Source organism: Vicia villosa, linkage group LG3 (genome assembly GCF_029867415.1).
Source record: "Vicia villosa cultivar HV-30 ecotype Madison, WI linkage group LG3, Vvil1.0, whole genome shotgun sequence".
Classification (NCBI taxonomy): domain Eukaryota; kingdom Viridiplantae; phylum Streptophyta; class Magnoliopsida; order Fabales; family Fabaceae; genus Vicia; species Vicia villosa.
Window position 1 is genome coordinate 79,373,244 of NC_081182.1, and position 21,533 is coordinate 79,394,776.

The window sequence follows — 21,533 nt, forward strand, 5'->3', positions numbered from 1 at the left end:
CCCGAGCTCCCCTGATCCAATAAACTCTAACATTTAAATATAGCCTCCCCAGCAAGAAAGGAAAATGAGCCGCCCCATGCCCCCATTCATTATGCCAAAGGCATTCCCAATATCCATTCACAATTAAAAGTCACAATACCAACCCTGACCAAACTTAAGTAAGTCTTCACTCTCCATGAACTATAAATAAAAAGCTCGTCATGACTCCTGAGTCTAAATAGTCTAATTCTAAACCTAAACACCAAAAATTATAACGACAATACATTCATACACAGGTCCTTGCGATAATACTTCCCTAACCCGGTTATCACCAAATTTGTACAAGAACACAAATAAATAAATAAATAAATAAATAAATAAATATATATGAAAAATAAGTTTTAGGGTTGATTTGGAACGTAATGCCTGCCACGAGAGGGCATATAAGTAATTTTGGTCCCATTTAGAAAATTGTAGTATGGAGCATGCACATTTTTTTGCACCTCCTCCATCAAAAAGTATATAAAAATCTGTAATTAGAGTACATCGAAAACTTATTACTCATTGTGCTGTGCTGTGGTGCCATTGTTGAAGCTAAAGCAGACGCAATGGCTCCTGCTCCTTCAAAAAATTACACAGGTTCCCGCCCCCTCTCCATCTCTAATCCACAATCTCCACTTCCATCACTAATCACTAACCCATCTTCCTTCCATTGCAGATGACGTCAGCCTCCTCGTCGTCACGCTCGACACCAACCCTTTCTTCTGGTCCGATTTCCCCTCCCACTTCTCCGACTTCCTCTCTCAAGTAAGTAACATCATTCATCAACACCACCCTATTCTTCTCATTCCCAAACACTCTCACTCATTTTCCCAATTTCATTTTCAGGTTCTCGCTTTTCTCAATTCAATACTCCTCCTCGGCCAACTCAACCAAGTCGTAGTTATCGCCACCGGTTGCAATTCATGTTCATACATTTACGATTCATCTTCTAATAAGAATCATGCCTCCACTAACGGCACAATGCCTGCACTTTATTCTAATCTTCTTCACAATCTCGACGAGTTCATCGCGAAAGATGAGCAATTAACAACGGCTCATGAACCTGGGAATGTTCCGTCTTCACTCTTATCTGGTTCATTGTCCAAGGCTCTATGCTGTATCCTTTTTATTGCCTGCTTATTCATTTTTCTCATGCAATTGCATTTTTAATGGTTAGGGTTTTCAATTTGTATATTATTATTGCTCGTGATTGGAAACTTTTGTTGTTGTCGTTGTTGTGGTTGCTGTTGAGAGAATTGAATGATAAGTGATTTTGAGTTTGAGCGTATGTTTGGATTGACGGTGGACAAAATTGATTTTGAATTGATTTTAACAGAATTGAGGTTAGTATAATTGATTTATGTTCGGATACATTTATGTAAAAGTGAGGTGAACAACAATTTTTAGTTTAAAATCACGTTTAAACTCAGAAACTACAAATTATAGCTTCAAGGAGAATCAATTCTTGATATAGAATCAATTATACTTTAGAAGAAACAAACTTCTCAAAATCACTCCAGAATCAATTCTACACTTCTAGAATTGCTTTTGGCTCTTCTAAAAGCCAAACCAAACATGCTATGAATCTCTAATACATTATGATTATTGAGATTTTTGTTTGACCTGATTTGATTATCAGATATACAGAGAGCTTTTCGTTCAGGACCAATGCATCCTCAACCTCGGGTATGTTTATTTATGCTCTTGGCTAATCATGTATTTGTTCTTATATGGAATTTTATACTACACTTGAATGTGATAATTTATAGTTAGAGATGTTTGTTAGTCAACTATGATAGGATTTTGTATTTTCTTGTGTTATGTGGGTCATCGTGGGTTAATAGTAATGATATTGTGGCGTTTTGGCTTTTTTCGAACACATCCCTTATAAGCAAAGGGTTTTTTGAACTCCTTGATTATTTGATGCTATGTATTGTGTTCAGCCTTGCATCTACAGGTCGTTTGTTTTCACTTGTTTGCGACAATAAACACGAATAAAGATTTAGAGTTCTTAACAAACTGTTGTGGTCAAAGTTGATTAGGATATCTCTATGTTATAAATGGTTATTGACATCTAGTCAATTTTGAATTTGTTTAAACTGGAGTACGAGATTTTCAAACACTTTCCTGGAAGTTGACTCATATGATTGGCCATCTTTGTTTTTGTAATTGATACGTATGCAGTTGCTTTTTTTCTTTTATCGAAATCAACACTCTGTTAGTATTTTCAGATATTCTTCCCTTTTTCTTGCACTTTTATTTTTCGTTTCCTTTTTTTACCATTTCATTTCTAATTTACATATTTTGGATAGTTACTTTGTTTGCTTGTATACTTATTTTTGAACAGATTCTATGTCTGCAAGGATCTCCCGATGGGCCTGAACAGTATCTACCTCATGATCTTTATATTTTACACTTTTAATTTTTGTATTGCCGTTTCACTTCAAATCACACTTTACATCTTTTTCAGATACGTGGCAATCATGAATGCAATATTTTCTGCTCAGCGTTCTTCAGTATGTACTGAATCTTCACTTTTTCTTTCTTTGTTCCTTTATGATTGGTCTTTACTCTGGCCTTTTACTTGCGTGCATACTGTTAGGTAGCAAGACTAAAACATTACAAGTCTATATATAATAACACATAAGGATGTCCTGTGTTTTTATGTTAGCCAGTTCTTTTGTGTAATATTTTTACAATGCAGGTTCCTGTAGATTCTTGTTATATTGGTTCAAGCAATTCTGCATTCCTTCAGCAGGTAGTTAAACTAAGCACACCTACACATTTTATGAGTTAGTATTGCAGATTACGATTTATTTACTCTTGTCATTTCTCTCTATTTTATGTGTGAATGGCAGGCTTCATACATAACCGGTGGCATATATTATAAGCCTCCCCAATTGGATGGGCTTTTTCAATATCTTTCAGTAAGTTTGTGTTTTATTTGGCTCATTTGGCTGTTTTGAGGCTATGGTGCGATCTGCAATATAGTTTATTTTTTTGCTCATATATTTCAATTAATTAGCTGCCTGTGTAGTTGGAGGAACAAAAGTGACTATAAATTGAGAGGGATAGAGAAGTGTATCGCTATGCTGAAATCCTATACTAGGACTTGAATACATTTGTCATCTCATCATCAGCGACCTGATATTTAACTAAATATTATATAATATTACTAAATTATGGTTGTCAGTTAATATTAATATTCATCAAATTCTCTCTTTTTATCTGAACACCTTATTTATATAGCTTTGTTAGCCTTCATTTTCTTCTACCAGAGTATAAGATAAGCCATTTTTTCAATCCTATACTACTGAAAGCTTATAATTCATTTTTTCGGAGCCAATTTCTGCGTATAACAGTAGAGTTCAAAAAAATTTGTGGTATATAAACCCCAATGGCAGTGCAAGACGAAACATATATTGCTGATACTAGTGTTATCTCTTCACAAACCCATGTCTTAGTTAATATCCAAGGTTGTCAGAATCGAGAGTTTACTTTGAATCGAAAGAGGATAGTAAGATCGAAAAATCGTAAATCGCAACCAAAATCGGTGGATTCTACTCAAATCGTTTTGTTGAATCGAAAGGGGAAATCAAGATCGCATAATCAAAAATCGTAACCAAAATCGATGGATTCAACTCATGATAGTAAACATATATATAAGTACTCAAAGAACCCAAAATCGGTGGAATCCATATGAGGTCGCAGATTTTGCTGCAATTTAGCAATTTTGTGCGATTTTATTGGGATTTTGCTCTGAATTAGGATTCTACTCACGATTCAGATCGTTTAGGGTGAGCAAAATCGCAAAATCCATGGATTTCACGATTCTGATCGCGATTCTGACAACAATGTTAATATCCATCATTAGAGTATATGATATAATGACAGGATTTACAATGCTGTCATTATGAAAAAAGATTATCAACATGAATGCCGGTAGAATACACACAAGAAAATGAATTAAATGTTTTATTTAGTGTTACGACATGTCTTCCTTCCCTATATGTTGTTTGGTATAGAATTAGTTTAAAGTCGATATTGAACCTAGCAGCTATTCCACAAATATATCTTCAGTTTTTTTGTCAAATCTCTATTGAATATTATACTTTAAGAGGGATGATTTGATTAGTTAATAGCGGCCAATAGTGGCGCTATAGCGGGATAGCGGAGTGGAGGCCAGCCGCTATGAGAAGAGCCTTATCGGCGCAAAACAGAGTAGCGGCCACAATAGGGCAAATAGCAGGGAGCGGGAGCGGAGCAGTTTTTGGCCCACTATCTGTTTCCCTTTGAAAATCTAAAATTACCCCTTAAATTTAAAACATTGTTAGTGTAAATTTGAGTTTTCCCATCAAATTTGAGTTCCTATTCAACCCTAACCTTCCTTCATCCATCGTTTCTGCACTCTGCTTCTTTCTTCGGCAGTTCCAGCGCACAAACCACGTGTAACATTTCCCTCCTCTATGCAATTCGTTCTAAAGGCGCAACAGCTGTCATCGTCCCTCCTTCTGCTCTTTGTTCTGCAGCCGCCGTCACCGTCGCCGTCATTCCTCCCTCTGCTCTTCGGTCTGCATCCATCGTTTCTTTTTCTTATGGTTGTTTTTTCTTCTCAATTTCTTTCTTTTATTCACATTTTCTTCAGGTTGGTTCTAACTTTTTCTTCTCTTTCTTTTCCGTTTCTTGCTTTGTATCCATCGTTACTCTGTTTTTCTTTTTCTTCTATTCACACTGTTCCTCTTTTTCTTTTTTGCAGCCCTGTGATTTGATTTATGAATCTTTCATGAGTTTTGAATTATTTCTTTAATTTTACATTAAATATATGTTTATAGTTATTCATGTAATTTGTTTAAAATATGATCAAATAGTGGTCATCCCGCTATATGCTATCCCACTATCCCACTATCCCACTTTTGGTGTCAGCTGTTATCCGGGATTGACTACCATTTTTCCATTACTGGTGTGTGGGGTTTGAGCTTGTTCTTTCATGGTTGTACCTCAAGATAAGTTGGTACTTCCTCCGTCCCAAATTATAAGAGAAATTCACTTTTTAGATTCATTGAATAATTAATGTATCTGGTCTATATATAGACCAAATACATTAATTATTCAATGAATCAAAAATATGAATTTCTCTTATAATTTGGGACAGAGGGAGTATGTTATATGGTACAAACTGCCTGCTGGAATATTTTTTGGCTCAACATAAAATGTGAAAAAAGCATTCAAAACCAGTTGGTTCTTTTTTGTATGTACCATGTAGAAGAGAAAGAAACCATTAATTTGCTATTCTGGTCATGTTAAACAACAATGCAACCAAGTAATTTAGCATATATGCAAAAGTAAAACAATATGATAAACCATTATATGCCACTTAGAAACTTTAATGCCTGGCTTCTGTCAGATTCATATCAAATTAATGGATAAACAAATATCGGAGTTTTTTGTTTGTTTATCGAGATCTGGTTATTTGTATTGCATTTGCAATTTTACTTTTTGTTTTACTTCTGACACTAATGTGACCTTGTTTGTGTAGGCAGTGTTTGCAACTGATTTGCATTCTCGTGCATTTTTAAGGCTTCCTAAATCTCTGGGTGTGGATTTTCGTGCCTCGTAAGTTATTCCTTTGCTGTTAAACATTTCTTGTTTGAGTTTTCTCATTTTTATTTTCCCTCTCTATTTCTCCATCCCTCATGTAAAGCTGGAAACATTTTGACTACAGCTTAGCTATTGTCAAACTTGTTTTTCTTTTTGTTCAATTGATATTTTCTTATTCCCTTTAAAATTCATGTTGGTTTGAGAATACACATCTTTTATGGTTCTGTTCTCCACATTGCTTCTACACGGTGAAGATATCAATTTGTGTATTTTTGAGGCAAAATGACATTTGTCTTGGGAAGTCTCTTTATGTAACCCGTGGTTGACCAATATGAAATATATTTATCATCACCTACCTACTATAACAAGACTTTTGAAGCCTTGATTCTCTAAATATAGAAACCTGATTACCCGAGGGCCCCAACCTCTTTTTGTATGGTGAAATTTCTTCTGTTTGCAATAGAAACTACAAGATCCTCACTTGAATAATTGTATGAAATGTTCAGGTGTTTCTGCCATAAGAAAACAATTGACACTGGCTATGTATGTTCTGTATGCTTATCCATATTCTGTGAGCATCACGACAAGTGTTCAACGTGTAGGTAAGTGTTTGTTTTTCTAAAATTATATCATTCTATTTGTAATATCTGTTTCCACAAGCTTCACCATTTATGATGCATCAAATGAACTTAGATGTTCACTATTTGCAAATTGTTGTAATCAGTTCAACTTTTACAGAAATCTTCATCTTTCAATTATGGGCTTTAATTCCTTTATTATCAGATTTACATTTAATACAAATAGCTAATTTCCTCTATGTAGCTGAATTTTATAGCTGTGTGTGAAAGAGTGTATTTAGTTTGACAGTGCCTACTAATTAGTACGAAGTTTTCAGTCATGTTTTGGACAACCTCGTATTCCTATTTATCCCCACTGTCTTCACCCTTTCACATTTTGCAACTGTAGAATGTTAACTAAAATAGACATACACTAATGGGAATGCACATGGATGGTATCATGATTGACCAAACTATGATTGGCTACGGCCATTCAGGGCTGTAACAATTATTGAGATCTCAAACATTGAACGGAAGTGGTTACTTGATACTGAACTGTATCTCTTAGTAAATATCTCTTCCCATGTTATCATTTACCATTGTTGGTTATTTTGTCTCTTTGTACGTTTTGCAGCTCTGTTTTTGGCCAGGCTCAATCTGTTGCCGCTTCAACAGACAATCGGAAAAGGAAGGCTGAATAATGTTTCTGGGCTCGTATCACTTATTTTGTGATGTCCATCAAGGGAGCTTATCTGTGGAGTCCTTCTTTGATCCCTTCCTTATTATTTGTATCATAACGAAAATTTGGCATCAACAAAATGCATATAGCTCTTTCTTGGTGGGTAACTCAAGTTAGTTATGGAGATCAGCATCCATTGGGGTATAACATTAGCAAACAGAAGACTCTCTTCGTATGGGAGCTGCAGAACAGGCTTTTATCTGAGAGGCTTAATGCATCCTGAAGGCTGTGATTTGCATGATCAAATGGTCTAATTCATTTCATTTATGATGAGCTATCATGAATTTTTGTTCTGTCTAATGATGGCAACTGAGAGCGTAGAACAGATAGTTATAAACAAATGTCCCATCTCCAACCCAACCTAATTTATATAATTTTTTTTATAGTAATGAATCATCCTCTAATCTATACCTAACATGACCCAATGAAATTAGAGTTCACATACCAAATTTTTGAATAATTTTTCAATAATAAATTTCGATTTTTTAATGACTTGATTTTTAACCGGTAAAGTATTTGAAAAAATGTTTTTCTTTTTTTCTTCTTAAACTCTATGATTACTAATATAATGGTAGAGAGAAGAATTTGATTTTGAGTCAAGTATGCGGTACCTGCTTAATTTCCCAAAGTTGCAAGGATTATGTTATGCAAAACTTGGTTTTGTAATGTAGCAGTATATTATCAGGTTATGCAAAGGTTCTGTTATGCCAAAGTTGTAATTGACGAACGAAACTAATACATGACCATTTTTAAATGGGAATTTCTTTTCCCAATTTTATATCTTCTTCCAAATCTTTGACGATAAATAAAATAAGTTTTGGAGTTCATCTTTGGATGTTTTTTCACCAAATAAGCGTAAAGTGGATGAGCAAAAATTTTATGGTGTGTATTTTCGAAAACACTACATAATATCTGAAATATAGATGTTAAAATGCACGTAGGAATGTTTTTGGAGATGTATCTCCGAATTAATTTTTGACAAAAATAGAGTGACTGTTTGATCTTACGAAAAATGAGGTGATTTAAGATGCGTTCGAAAATGCATCTTCAAAAACACGCGAGAACAATTTTGAAGATGTGTGAGTCACACTCTAAAAGTGGAAAAAGGAATTCTCTTTTTAAATTAGTAGGTTATGTAAAGGCTCAATTGCTAAAACTAATACATGACCGTTTTAAAATTAACATGTTACGTAAATGTTTTGCTAAAAGGTTATGCCAAAACTAATATTCACAATTAGACAAGAATGTCTCATTTGATTAATTTAATCACATCACAAACAACAACATATTACAAGTAAAAACATATTACATTACTTGAAAACATGTATTGGTGCAAACACAAATAATAATACAAACACATAAACCATAAACATATTCTTTATTTTTTGTGTGATTCATAATATGAATAAACGCTTCCTTTGCGTCTTCCTAGGTTAACTTGTGCCCTTCAAAGTTTGCGCGCTCTGGGCTTACCATGTGCCCTTCGATGTTTGTGCCTTTTGGAGCCACCATGTGTCTTTCGAGGTTTACGCTCTTTGGGGTCACCATGTTGCCTTTTAGGGTTTGCGTCCTTCGGGGTCCATTTATGCCAAATGGCCCAATTTATCAAATTTTCTTTGATGCAACCAACTTGCCCAAAATGGGAAGACATCTAACATAGTCGCTCTAACCAATAAAATCGATTGGCGAGGTCTTTATAGAAAAATTAATGGGCGAGCTATAACACATTTTATCTTCTTCTTTAGAATGAAATACTTTTCAAAATTATCTAATTTTCAATATGACAACAATAAATCGATAGCAAGGTTGAAATGAATTTGACGAGTTACGATATACAATAAAATCCAAGAGTCACAAACCACTCAGTTTAGGTCACTTGAAATGTTCAAAAACGACTTAGAAGTTTGGACAAGATGAGATGCTCACTAAATTATAAAGACAATCTTACTATACCAACCACTTCGACTGATCTTGAGTCACATCGATAAAACTGCCATGGTTTCTTCAGGGGCAGTCCAATACATATTGAGGCCTAAGACAAATTTTAAAATAACATCAAATATAAAATATTTTAAATATATTTGTTGTACTTTAAGCTTCAAAATTATTTTAATTAATTTTATTTGATATTTTTATTGATAATAAAATCAATTTATAGTGTTGATTTTAAATAAACTTTATAAATTATTATATTAACTATTATTGTTATTATTAATAATAATGTGATTTAAATGCATGAAATAGTAAAATAAAAAGACCTAAATATTTTACAACAAAAAGTCTATTTATATTATATTTTATAGTGTGGGAACAATGTATGTTGTTGTGTGCATTGTTGTAATTATTGTCTCTGCATCAATTTTTTACATTCTTTTTACTGATACTCTCTTTTCAAATTAACTTCAAATTATAAATAAAGCTAGCAAACCATTCAATAAATGTCACGTGATATTAAAATATCAGAAGTGAATACTACTATTAAAAAGAAAAAATAATTTGGAGGCCCAAGGCAGTAGCCTAGGTAGCCTCCCCCTTGGCCCGGGCCCGAGTTTCTTTCTTAATCACTTCATCCTTTTAAGCCTCATGCTTGAGAGACTATGTACCGATATATCCGTAGAAGTCCAGTTCACACTCACAAGGGAGGAACGAGTTCAATAGGCAATAAAGAGCTCATCTTATTTTGGGATGTTATAATTGAGGTCGCTGTACCAACCCGATTACTCTAACTCGACCTCAACCCATAAGTAACAGTTTTACAAATGTTAAGATAGAGAAATGGATGCTTAAATGATTATTATGTTTGTTGTGACCACTACATCCAAACAAGAGAACAAAAATGTTTAATTCACATAAATATAGTAACAACCATAAACGTATATGAAAGGGAAAATTGAGTGATAAAAGAGAATTAGGTAGCGCATAAAGATGATCATACAATTGAGAATAGGAAAATCGAGACTTTTTTGGCTATACGATCGACGAGGTTATACACGATGTACATTTTTTTAACACAGGTAGTAAGGAGATTTTCTTCTTTCTACACAAGACTCTATTTAGTATGATTCATACACGTCTCCTTTTTACCGATTTTGAGTGCAACGTGATGTGTTGGTTTAATGATGCTTATTCTCAACTCTCACCAATTAGTTAAGTGTACATAAGTTGTTTTGTGTTAGGGTACAATAGCAGGGAGTTGCCTTGTTCGACTGCCACATTTTTCTATTTTTACACCATCAAGACTGAGGAGGATAAAGTGAACTTGTGCTCCTTGAGTGGCCATCCCTCCCAGGGCTCGTTTTCCTTTTTTGATTAATCCCATAAATCATTCTAGAATAATTTATTTAAGGTAGTTAATATCCTTACTTGTTTAATGATGAATATAATAATTTCAAATTCCTTTTTTAGTGGAATCTGAATCCGATATGGATTAAATTTGTGGATGAGGATCTGTTTCCCTCGTTACCCGATGCTTTGTTGAGTAATTGTTGTCCATACATTTTATAGACCCTAGTGAAATTTTAGAGTTCGAGTTGAATCTCCATAATTTGAAGAAGTATTTTAATAAGTATTTTGAATTGTTTTTCATAATGTTCCGAGTTCAGATATACAGTGACCAATGTTGTTATTTTTTTAGAGATATGATGAATCCAAAGATAAGTATACAAATTTAGCTTTATAGGTCAACTTGCTAACTCATCCGGAAGATTCCTAGTGACCTTATAGATTGGGTGAAATAACAAATAAATTATGGGGGTGTCCTCTCTATCCCGTGCATCCTTAAAAAAAAAGAATAAAAACATTGTTGTTACCTCTTTCCATTTTGTTAATGTGTCATATACTCTTAAAGAGATGAAAGAGAGTACTAATGTCATGTTGTTTACGTTGTTGTCCCTCCCACAATTCGTCAGTGCCCCCAAATCTTGACGTGCATACTCCAAAATCAAGCTTGTCCAAAGTGGACACCATATTCACCAATAAATGAGGTGGTGTTATGTGTGACATAAAGATTAATCAAATCCAACACATTGATCGAAACCACTCATGAATATGAAGTCAAGGAGGAAAATGTTACTAATGAGAAGGTTGGTGGAGATGGTTGTCTTCACCGACCTAAAGAAAGGAAAAATGTGGTTGGTGAGACTAAAGATCAAATAATTTATGATCTTTTATCCGAGGTCATTTTTGGCGTAGTCAAGTAACTAGTAGAAGTTATAGTTAAAGAGCCTATATAAGGATCAATGTAAAGAATGATGTTGGTAATGAAACTCTTTAGATTATGGACGTGGATGCTGATGTGGGGGGTTAATGATGACACTCATTTTTTTTATGTAACTTTAAATCTTTTTTTACATGTACTTAAATGATTTAATTGGTACTTTTGACTATTAACCATAACACTGTATTCTTGTGACTTTGTCAAAACCAATGCATGCTCGGGATTTCAATCCACACATGAGAATCATGAATATATAGCTTGAGCGAGGTTCGAGAAGAAGGTTGCAAACCAATGGTAATCACTTACTTCCGCCCATCAATATAGGAATTAAGAAGATGAATAACAATGAATTGCGTTTGAATAGAGTTCATGAATTGGTTATGATTATAGGAAGTCGTAGAGAAAACAAATTGATTTTTATCAAACCATAACATGTTGATTATGATACCAAATAAAATAGGTTAGTGTTAGTGAATATAACTAGAGGTGGCAAAATAGACTCGACCCACTGTCATTGCCCGGACATTTTTGCGGGACAGACAAATATTTTAGGCCTGCATACTCTAATATATCTGCCCCACCTGCTTTGTTTTTTGGCAGGTTTCAGCGAGCGCGGACACCGATGTATATATTTTTATGTTGCAATTTTAAACTTTAAAAGTGCAATGCTCGAGTGTCTGCTCCGTCCTCATTTCTTTGTGGGGCAAATCAAAATTTTAAGCCGACATTCTTAACAATGTCTGCTCAGTCTCATTTTTGCAAGACACATTTTAACGAAACAAATATATTTATTTTGCCATCCCTAAATATAACCAATATTATAATATTATATCGATACTAAATAAGACACCCTAAATATAACCAATAAAATAAAAAGTGTCGTAGCTATAGAGAAAGAATTAACAAAAAAAAAAAAAAATTAACATTAACAAAAAATTAAATAATAGAGTCATGTTGACTTTGATTTTGGCATTAAGAAACATTTCTTATATAAAAAAAAAGATAAATTCTTCCATTCGGATCTTAAATAGGCACAACTAGACCTGTCAAATGGGGCGGCCCGGTCCAGTCCGCTTCGGCCCGGTGGGCCAACGTGTTTTAATGGGCTGGCCCGGCCCAGCCCAATTGCTAAATGGGCCATATAAAATGAGCCCGACCCATTTTTCAAAGGTCCGTGCGGCCCGATGGGCCAGCCCGGCCTGTATTTCAATATTATAGTTTTAATTTTATAAAAAGGATGTAATGGATAAATGCAATACAACATAAGTAAAAAGTCATCATAAACGTATATAAGTGATGTTTAAAATATTTATCCACAAATATATATATATATATATATATATATATATATATATATATATATATATATATATATATATATATATATATATATATATATATATATATATATATATATATATATGAATACCACAAAATCATCCATGTAAAAGTATAAAGTAACTTAATATTATCACCAATACTTATCAAATTTTTCTACATCTCACAACCATTTCTTTGATCACATCATTTTGAAAATATAAGTTGATCCTCTTTAACTTTTCTTTATGACTTGAAAACACATTTATAAAATCATATCTTATCTTAATCTTTTTTCTCCAAAATTTACCAAAGTCTTTTTTTAATGGGCCAGTCCGAAGCCCGCTTGGCCCGGCCCAACCCATAAAAAACATAGGCCCGGTGGACTGGTCCAAAAAGACAGAGTCGTCTTTTTTTAAGGTATTTTGCGGCCCGAACCGCACTAAATTGTAGGGCTTATGGGCCGGCCCGATGGGCCGAGCCCATTTTAACAGCTATAGGCACAACACAACATACAATGATACACCCACACGCACACGGGTATTCAAATTCAAACTGTTCGGACTCGACTCTGCAGCGCAGACCCGAAACCGTACCCTAATAATAATAACACACACCGATTAACAAAAAAAAAAAACTGTAAGTTGCGAAGAGAAGCACAACCATGGCAGAAGACAAACAAATCGAGAAAAAGAAAGATGACGTCGACGTCCAGTCTCAGATTCAAACCGCCATTCGCTCTCGCGTCTCTCACTTCAAACAACAAGCCGAGTTTGTTTCTCTCTCTTCATTTTCTTCTCTCTCTAACTATGTAACTAACTAACTAACACTCTTTCTAATACTCTGCTTTTTCAATGCAGTTCTCTGACATACGAAGGTGTTCGTAGATTGCTCGAGAAAGACTTAGCTTTTGAGGAGTTTTCGTTGGATTCTCATAAGAGATTTATCAAGCAGTGTTTGGAAAAGGTTTCTACACTTTTCTTTATTCAAAACCCTAATTTTAACTTACTAGTATCTGTTAATTTAAGTTTCTAGGGCATAACACCGAACTCACTAATTGCGCTTTCATACAATTATGCTATTATTACTTCCATTCTGTATATGAATGTGTGTTTTTTTCCTGATTTTGTCAGTGCTTAGAAGAGGCTGGTGATGATGATGCCCCGAAGACGTCAGGGGAGGAAGGGGAGAAAGGGGAAAGTACACAAGAGATGGAAGGGCAAACGGAGGAAATTCAATCTAAAGACGAAAAGGATGTCCCTGACGATGACGAGAAAATGGAAGATTCTCCGGTATTAGGTCTGCTTAAAGAACAAAAGAAAGTTAAACAAGAAGCTAAGAAAGAAGAAGGCAATGGGAAAAAAGTAGTTCCCAATGAGGCTTTAATTAAGAAAGCTATTAGAAAAAGATCTTCGTACCTCAAGGATAATGCAGAGTATGCTACTGATTTTTCAATTGTTCATTGTTATGAACCTCTCTTTGTGACAATGCGCATATTCTTCCTGTTCTTATCTTTGATACATTTATTAATATCAACATTTTATTTGGTTATAGTTCTTAAGATATGACATGGAGTACTTCATTTGTTGATTTCAGGAAAGTCACTATGGGTGGTCTTCGCCGACTATTGGAGGAAGATCTTAAACTTGAAGAATTTACTTTGGATCCCTTTAAGAATTTTATAAGGCAGCAGCTTGACGAGGTGAGTTAAAAATGTAACGAAACAGTTTCATTGATGCACATAAGAAGCACAAAAATGCATAATTTGATGCTCACCGAGTGTATGTTGAATGTGAAGGTATTGTCGTCTTCTGAAGTTGTGGAACCTGCAAAAAGTGCTAAGAAAATTGTTAAGAAGAAACCTGATTCCAAACCAACAAAAAAGGTTAGTACTGAAGAGAACTCTGATAATTCAGATGAAACGAGTGAAGAGGAAGAGGATGAGGAAGATGAAGTCAAACCTAGAAAAAAAAGTGTTCCAAAAGGGAAGACACAGACTCCTGCTGGACCCAAAAAGCGTAAAGGAGATGAGACCAATCTTCCCAGCAAGAAAAAAGCCAAGCCTGATAAATCAGCCTCAGAAGTCAATAGCGATGCAGAAGATGATGGAATAAACTCCGAAGATGACCAGTCCCATTCATCAGCAGAGAATACTACCAAGGTTATACTAAATTATTCATTATTATGTGCAGACTGCTGATTGCAAGTTGAAATGCTTCCTATAATTTGAGAAGTTAGGGCCATAGTCATTTTTATCAAACAGTCCTGATCTTTTAGCTGAATGTGAATACCAATTCCTTATATAATGAAATACTCAATTTTTGTTCTATGAATTTTAATGAAGCTTTCTTCAACATTCTATGTTATTTATCAATTTCTACAAGTTTAAATATATACTAAATCACATCCTTTTTTCCTTGAACTTCAGAAGAAACAAGTTGCAGCTCCTGTGTACAGTAAACGGGTGGAGCACTTGAAATCTGTTATTAAAGCATGTGGGATGAGGTGATTTTCTATTTAGGATTCCCATGATCCTAGTTCTTTGTTGAGGATGATCGTTTGATTTTATATATTTCTGTCACAGCGTTCCTCCGGTCATTTATAAAAAAGTCAAGCAGGTGCCTGAGAACAAACGGGAAGAACAGCTAATTAAAGAATTGGAGGAAATACTATCTAGAGAAGGCTTGTCTTCAAATCCATCTGAAAAGGGTGAGCATTTTTTTGATGTTAGTGCTCTTTATTTTCTTTCATTATTTGCATTATAATTGAATGATAAATGCATTCCTTTATCAAAGGAGCTCTTGGAGCTGTAGTTATCAGCTGTGCCCAATTATCTTTTCACACAACCCAAATGATTGGAAAAGTTTTTCCCGTTTTCCAGTTTGATCCTGGTACTTTTTTGTGCAGTCAGTTCTGAATAAACATACATATATTAGAAGCTTAGCTGAAGTCCTTGTGAATATATATTTCTACTACCTCTGTCCCTAAATATTGCACCCTCTTGAAAAATTTTCTTGTCCCTTTTTATAAGACTCTTGAATTTTAAACTATCTTAAATATTTCTTTACCAAAATATCCAAAATTATTTTACCTCTTTTTCCACAACTTTAAATAAATGCTATGATGGGAATATAAATAAACTCTCTTGTAGGATAAACTTGTAAAAACAACATTAACTATTAACAAATTTATACTACTTATTAGAGTATAAGAGTAGTAGCTCTACTAGATCTAACTAAGCATGACAGATGTAACTAACTGTGCTGAGTTAGCACAGTTAGGTTTGGCTCTGATACCATCTAACTTTCTTAATTTTTGAGATTTAGTACAGAGTCCTATATTTAGGAACGAAGGTAGTATTTGTTGAGAATAATATGCCCAGATATCTTTAGAAGATTATAAATTCATATTTTAAATATATTTGAGATAAGATATCATTAGGAAATAATTTACATTTGAATGTCGTTTAGAATATTTTCAGGATTTGTTCCTTATTTAAGGATATGATTTAGAGACATGTTTTGTATTGCAATTTAGCTTTATATACAGATTGATGTATTTAAGTTAAGACAGATGTTATTCCATATAAAATATATTTAGAGATATGTTTTGTTTTGCAATTTAGCTTTATATATAGATTGATATACAAGTTTGGAAAGATGTTATTCCATATAAAATATATCTCATATTTTTGTAAATACAAACCCAAAAAACTTGTCATTATCAACATATTTATCCTTATACTTTAAAATTAGTTAGTCCTATTATCTATGTGACATCTTTAGGGTCTTAAACTGTTTATGCATGTTGTGGTGTGAATTGTCAACATCACAAACCAGAAATAAATTTTGGACATTTTTATTGATTTATGTTGTTTTCCAAGTGCAAGTGCCATTCTCTATTTTTGTCGTTAGGTGACATAGTTTTCAGTAATATCAGACAAACACGGCTGCTTAGAGAGGGTATGAACGTATTGAAAAACAAAAACAGGTATATTTGATAGGTTACTCTAATATTTGGAATTTAGAGGGGGATATTAATGTAGTTTCAGTTATAACCCAGAGGATGTTAGGTTATGTGTAATAGTCCCTGTTTATTGGGTCATTTGAAATCTAATATCTGCTGCATTAAGTTGCAAAATCCAGATGCTACATAGTATGATATATTCTCATTCTATCTTTATATTTATTGGTCACACTTTTCTCTCTTTTCTCATTTTTTTTAGAAATTAAAGAAGTGAATAGGAAGAAGGCGAGAGCCAAGGAGCTCGAGGGTATTGATATGAGTAATATTGTGTCGAGTACACGTAGAAGGGCAACAATTAGTTTTGCGCCTCCTCCACCACCACCAAAGCCCAAGACTCCAGTTGAATCGAGTGGCAAAGATAAAAAAGTTGGTGATGATGACAATGATGATGAAGGCAAGGATAATGAAGAGGTTGAAGAAGGTGAAGAAGGTGAAGAAGATGAAGAAGATGAAGAAGAGGAAGAAGAGGAGGATAGCAGTGATGATGGAAGTGAGAGTGAAGACTTTAATGCCGGTAAGTCTTTTGATTTTTTAAGGCACTACACCATTTTATTTTGTTGGATTATTAGAAGTCATAATAGATTATGGAATCATGTGCTCTCCCGTGCTTTTTTGCACTGGTTAAGTAATCTGTTGATAATTAGTAGCTTGGATAGGGTGAGCAATATGGATAGTTAGAATTCAAACTTGATTGTTCTATCAAATGATTCCCATGTTTTATATCTATGAGCTTAGCCTTGTATTTTAAGCTCAAATTTCCCCATCTAAATACTGCGGACAGTAATATTTAAAGCATCCGTTTTTAGTCATTATTACCAAATTTTTGTAGCTTGTAAGGTCCAATATGCTGAACACCCAGATAATGGCAGCTACATAGTAAATACAGCTACATAGTAAAGAATCTCTAGGTAAAAGAATCACTCTTGGAACAAAAAGAATATTTGGGTTCCACCCTTCCTTTTTGTTTTTCATGGGTGGTGAAAGATTTCAGTTTCAGGTGTATCTATCCATTTAATTTTTCTAGATCTTTGTATTGTATCATGTGTAACCAAATTAAGACAGTGTTCATCTTCAAAGATTTAACAGACTTCTTAATCTTTCTGGTGCATTATCTTTTCTATGACAAGTTAGCAACATGTATGTGTTACTTTTGTTTTTTTCTTCTCTGTTTGAAAGTAGTTGTCCTTATACTCTCTCATTCATGCAGATGAAGAGGACAGTGACTGAACTTGGGCAGATTCTGCAATTATTAGGTGAATTCTTCACAATTAATTAGGAAGTGATGGTGTATAATTTATGTATTGTATTGTAGTGTGTTTCTCTGATAATGTTTCTATTTATTTTTACCTTTCTCCAAGTTCTTGATTATCAGATGGCCAGTGTTGCTAGTTGCAGAAATATTAACTAGTTTCCTCTTGGTCTCTATGGATAGGAACTTAAACCCCGAGATAGTTGGTTTAAATTTTGTATTTTTGTCCCCTTTAAGATCTAAACAGACGTGTTTACAGTGAAAGCGCCTCATTTCAATCATATGCAGCAGTGTGACCATTAGCGATGGATTTACGTTACATTTAACTTGTATTTAATTTGCTTAGAACTCTATAGTATGTTAAACTTGTAATGGAGTTGATTTGCTGAGGCCTTATATTAGTTAAAAGGGGCTTGCGTTATTATTGGGTATAAAACCCCTGCACCCCTAACCTTTTATTCAAAACCTCTATTTAAAATCTTTTTCTTTCTGTTTTTATTGAATCAAAATCTAAAATGCCCATCCGGTGGAGAAACACGAACTTGACTTATTTGATAATCCATTGGACTTTAATGTTGAATCTTATTTGGTTCCTAGCAAGCCATCTCCAAATGTTCGCAGAGAACAAACAATAAGAAATTAGGTGTTGTGTTGATTCAACTTGCTTGAGGCACAAGCTGCAAATAGAAGGCAAATGCAAACCCATAGTCATTAGAGGTTCTTTAGTAGATAGCTAGAGGTGAAGTAGTCTCCAAAATAGAAAGGATCTCGATGGTGAAATGGCAACATTCCAAATGTAGGAACCCCGATGTATATTCTGAGATGGAGGCACCGACAACCTTCAAAGTCAGATCACTTGAAGAAGTATGTGTTCAAAGTTTCTCGTCTTTTGCCTAAAAAATAAGAATTGTAGCTTTCTGAATTGTGTGAAAAAATGTAGGGAACTTCAACTGAACAGGAATATGAATGCTCCAATGGTAGTCAGTAATATAATCTTTCACTTTAGATTTGAGGTGATGTTAAAGTCTGTCAAGGATGTTCATGATCTGCATAAAAGAAGAACCATACCAACTATCAACCCAAAGTTGATTTAATTACCATTACCTATGAACCAAGATGAATTTTTGGATATAGTCATTATAAGAGCTTTTTTAAATCACTTCAAATAGATGAAAAAAATATGATGCCTAATATGTCTTCCATTCCTAAGCACTATACACCTTAGCAATCTTGCCTAGTGATCTTGAGAGTTTAAAAACTCTCCATATTGTTTGAGGTTTGAGGCCCCATTCAAAACAAAAATAGATCTTATACCTAAGCTCCCAGCTGGGATAGTTAGTGGGATAGTTAGACGGATAGTTAGACGGCAAATTTTCTAAGAAACTGTGACTAGCTGTCCTTATCAACCTAATTTGTCTCTTAAAACAAAAAAGAAAATGTATACACTCAGTCAAGCCCGGACTCAGATACGGACACGGAATACAACATGGACACGAGAACACCGCTAATGTAAAAAACATAGGACACAAATACAGCTATATATATTTTATATATTCATAAAATAATACAATTTATGAGCACAATTTATGAAGAGTCTAAAATGATAACCGAAATTTATATTTATTTAAACTTAATACTTTCAATAAAAAAAGACTTAAATTGAGTACTTTCAATATTTCAATTAAGAAAAATCATCTAAAATAAAATGATACAAATCATATTATAGTCATTTCACATTGAGAAAACAACTCTTTAAATCTGGCTCATCCAAAAATAATTTATATGTTATATGTAATTAAATATAACATGAGTGAAAGAGAGACAAATACCAATAGCATATCTAATTAACATATATAACATTTTTATAAATAACATGAAACATAAATAAAAAACAAAGACAATTTTCAAATAATAACACGAGTGAAGCACCGTCACAGACGAATGTAATTAACAACATAAAACAGAAATAAAGACAAATAATAAAGAAAAAAAAGGAATGCGTATCAGAATAGAAAGAATGAAATACTGACAGTGGTGACGATAGAATACCGACGTGCGATGAAGATGAAAAAAATAAGGAATACGAGTTATTTTTATAGAGGAAAAGTGGAATATGAAAGATAATTTTTTTTAATTATGAGAATTTGAGAGGTTGGCGTGTCCGTTATTTGAAATAGTGTGTCGTATTTGTGTCCGCTGCGTTTCAAGATATTTTTTCGTTGGACACTTCAAAAACGTATCTGATACGCGTCGTATGTGTGTACGTGTGTCGGTGTCCGATACATGTCCGATGCGGGAACACACCGTCTAATTGGTGTGTCGAAGCTTCATAGAAGTCAGCACAATCTCAAGACGTTGCAAAGGATCACAAAATTCCTCATGAAGGCCTGATTGTTTGGATGAAGTTGCAATAGGGGAGTCATTGATCACCTTTAGGAAGTCCTCCTTTAAGGGGGTGACGGGGATTCCCATCTCCTTATATGTTATAATACTTGTACCATTACTGGCTATAATGACTCATCTGGATCCTTAGATTCCCTTTTTATGCAGCTATATCTTCTGATTTTTTTTGATTCCAACTATTATGATTTGCTTGTTAAACCTCTTGAAGGCTATTTATTCTAAATTATGGCTATGATTATGTCTTTTATGCCTATAAATAGTGAGAAAACAAGAGGAAAGCATCTTTTAGCACTATAATTTTCAGTTTTCATATTGTTATTGTCCTTTTATGCATTTTGGAATTCTGAAAGAGCTTTGTATTACTGCACTAAAAGACTCCACAAAGTATTTTTTATTAAAGTTTGTTTTTGCATTATTCAGGTTCCAATATTTCTTATCATTACTATTGTTACAATGTATGCTTGTTATATCTATGCCGTTTTATCATTAGCCATGTCAGAGTAAATTAGTTAGGGTTTGAGACCTAACTACTGTCGTACTGACATACCTCATGCAATTTGTATGAGTATTATTCATAACAAAAACAATGTTTTGTTTTGAAATTTCGGTTTTAAAAGAAATATGTTTACTATGAAAGTGGGAACGCAGAGATATCCTTTATGCGCCAAAAGGGCATAAATGATATTTGACTTAGAAATTCAAGCAATTGGTTTTGAAACTGTGAAAGTATCCCTAAGCTAATTGAGAAATTACTTTTATTTTATAATGGATCTTTAAACTTACAAATCATGTTGCCAAAGTATATGGATTGTGAATTTAGAGTCCAATGATGCACCACCGAAAATGGGTGTTACCACTAATTTTAGTATTTTCTACAAAAATCACAATTTTTGTTACAATTGATACGATAATTTGTATGAGTGAAGTCGGGGATAAGAATCATAGTCTTGGATGCTTATTGTTATTGTTAAGAAAATCAAATATTTTTACCATTTCACATTAACAATTGATTATCATATAGTCTTAGGATAAACATCAATACGATAAAGAACAATACTTGATTATTGGTCTTTGAGAATGATAACTCTTTTTAATTACTACAATATTGCCGTACGCTTGCGGTGCATCAAGTTTTTGGTACCATGGTTCGGGACCAATTTTCGATATAATTATTCCATTGTTTCATCGTTTAGACTAAGACAATTTTTTGTCATTTTTATTTTCTAAATTTTTTCTCGTTTTCAATTATATGCGAAGAACCCAAAATTTAAGGAACCTTTCTGAACTGATTAACGAAATCTAGTGTTAATTTTATGAATGACACCGATTACGACAATTAGGAATGGTGGCGGAAAATTGCTCGCTTAAAGAATGGGCTGTACCCTCGAATGAGGAACCACATTCGAG

At 33.8% G+C, this 21,533-nt stretch overlaps 2 protein-coding genes across 3 annotated transcripts; both read left to right on the forward strand.

The window, feature by feature from the left end:
* Positions 1 to 481: 481 nt before the first annotated feature.
* On the forward strand, positions 482 to 7,304 carry LOC131662002 (general transcription and DNA repair factor IIH subunit TFB4-like). 2 transcript variants are annotated; one of them, XM_058931671.1, is made up of 11 exons: positions 482 to 618; positions 698 to 786; positions 868 to 1,138; positions 1,661 to 1,707; positions 2,369 to 2,406; positions 2,492 to 2,537; positions 2,726 to 2,779; positions 2,880 to 2,948; positions 5,558 to 5,634; positions 6,126 to 6,221; positions 6,811 to 7,304. In XM_058931671.1, the coding sequence occupies exons 1-11, from the start codon at positions 588 to 590 to the stop codon at positions 6,875 to 6,877; spliced, it is 885 nt and encodes a 294-aa protein (XP_058787654.1). In that variant the 5' UTR covers positions 482 to 587; the 3' UTR covers positions 6,878 to 7,304. The 2 variants fall into 2 exon arrangements, with proteins under 2 accessions (XP_058787654.1, XP_058787653.1); XM_058931670.1 differs by having other exon boundaries at positions 6,126 to 6,217.
* Positions 7,305 to 13,060: 5,756 nt separating this feature from the next.
* Positions 13,061 to 18,074, forward strand: LOC131662003 (uncharacterized). Its single transcript, XM_058931672.1, has 9 exons — positions 13,061 to 13,219; positions 13,309 to 13,414; positions 13,582 to 13,883; positions 14,045 to 14,150; positions 14,247 to 14,609; positions 14,877 to 14,953; positions 15,033 to 15,157; positions 16,674 to 16,988; positions 17,682 to 18,074. The coding sequence occupies exons 1-9, from the start codon at positions 13,113 to 13,115 to the stop codon at positions 17,699 to 17,701; spliced, it is 1,521 nt and encodes a 506-aa protein (XP_058787655.1). The 5' UTR covers positions 13,061 to 13,112; the 3' UTR covers positions 17,702 to 18,074.
* Positions 18,075 to 21,533: the final 3,459 nt, after the last annotated feature.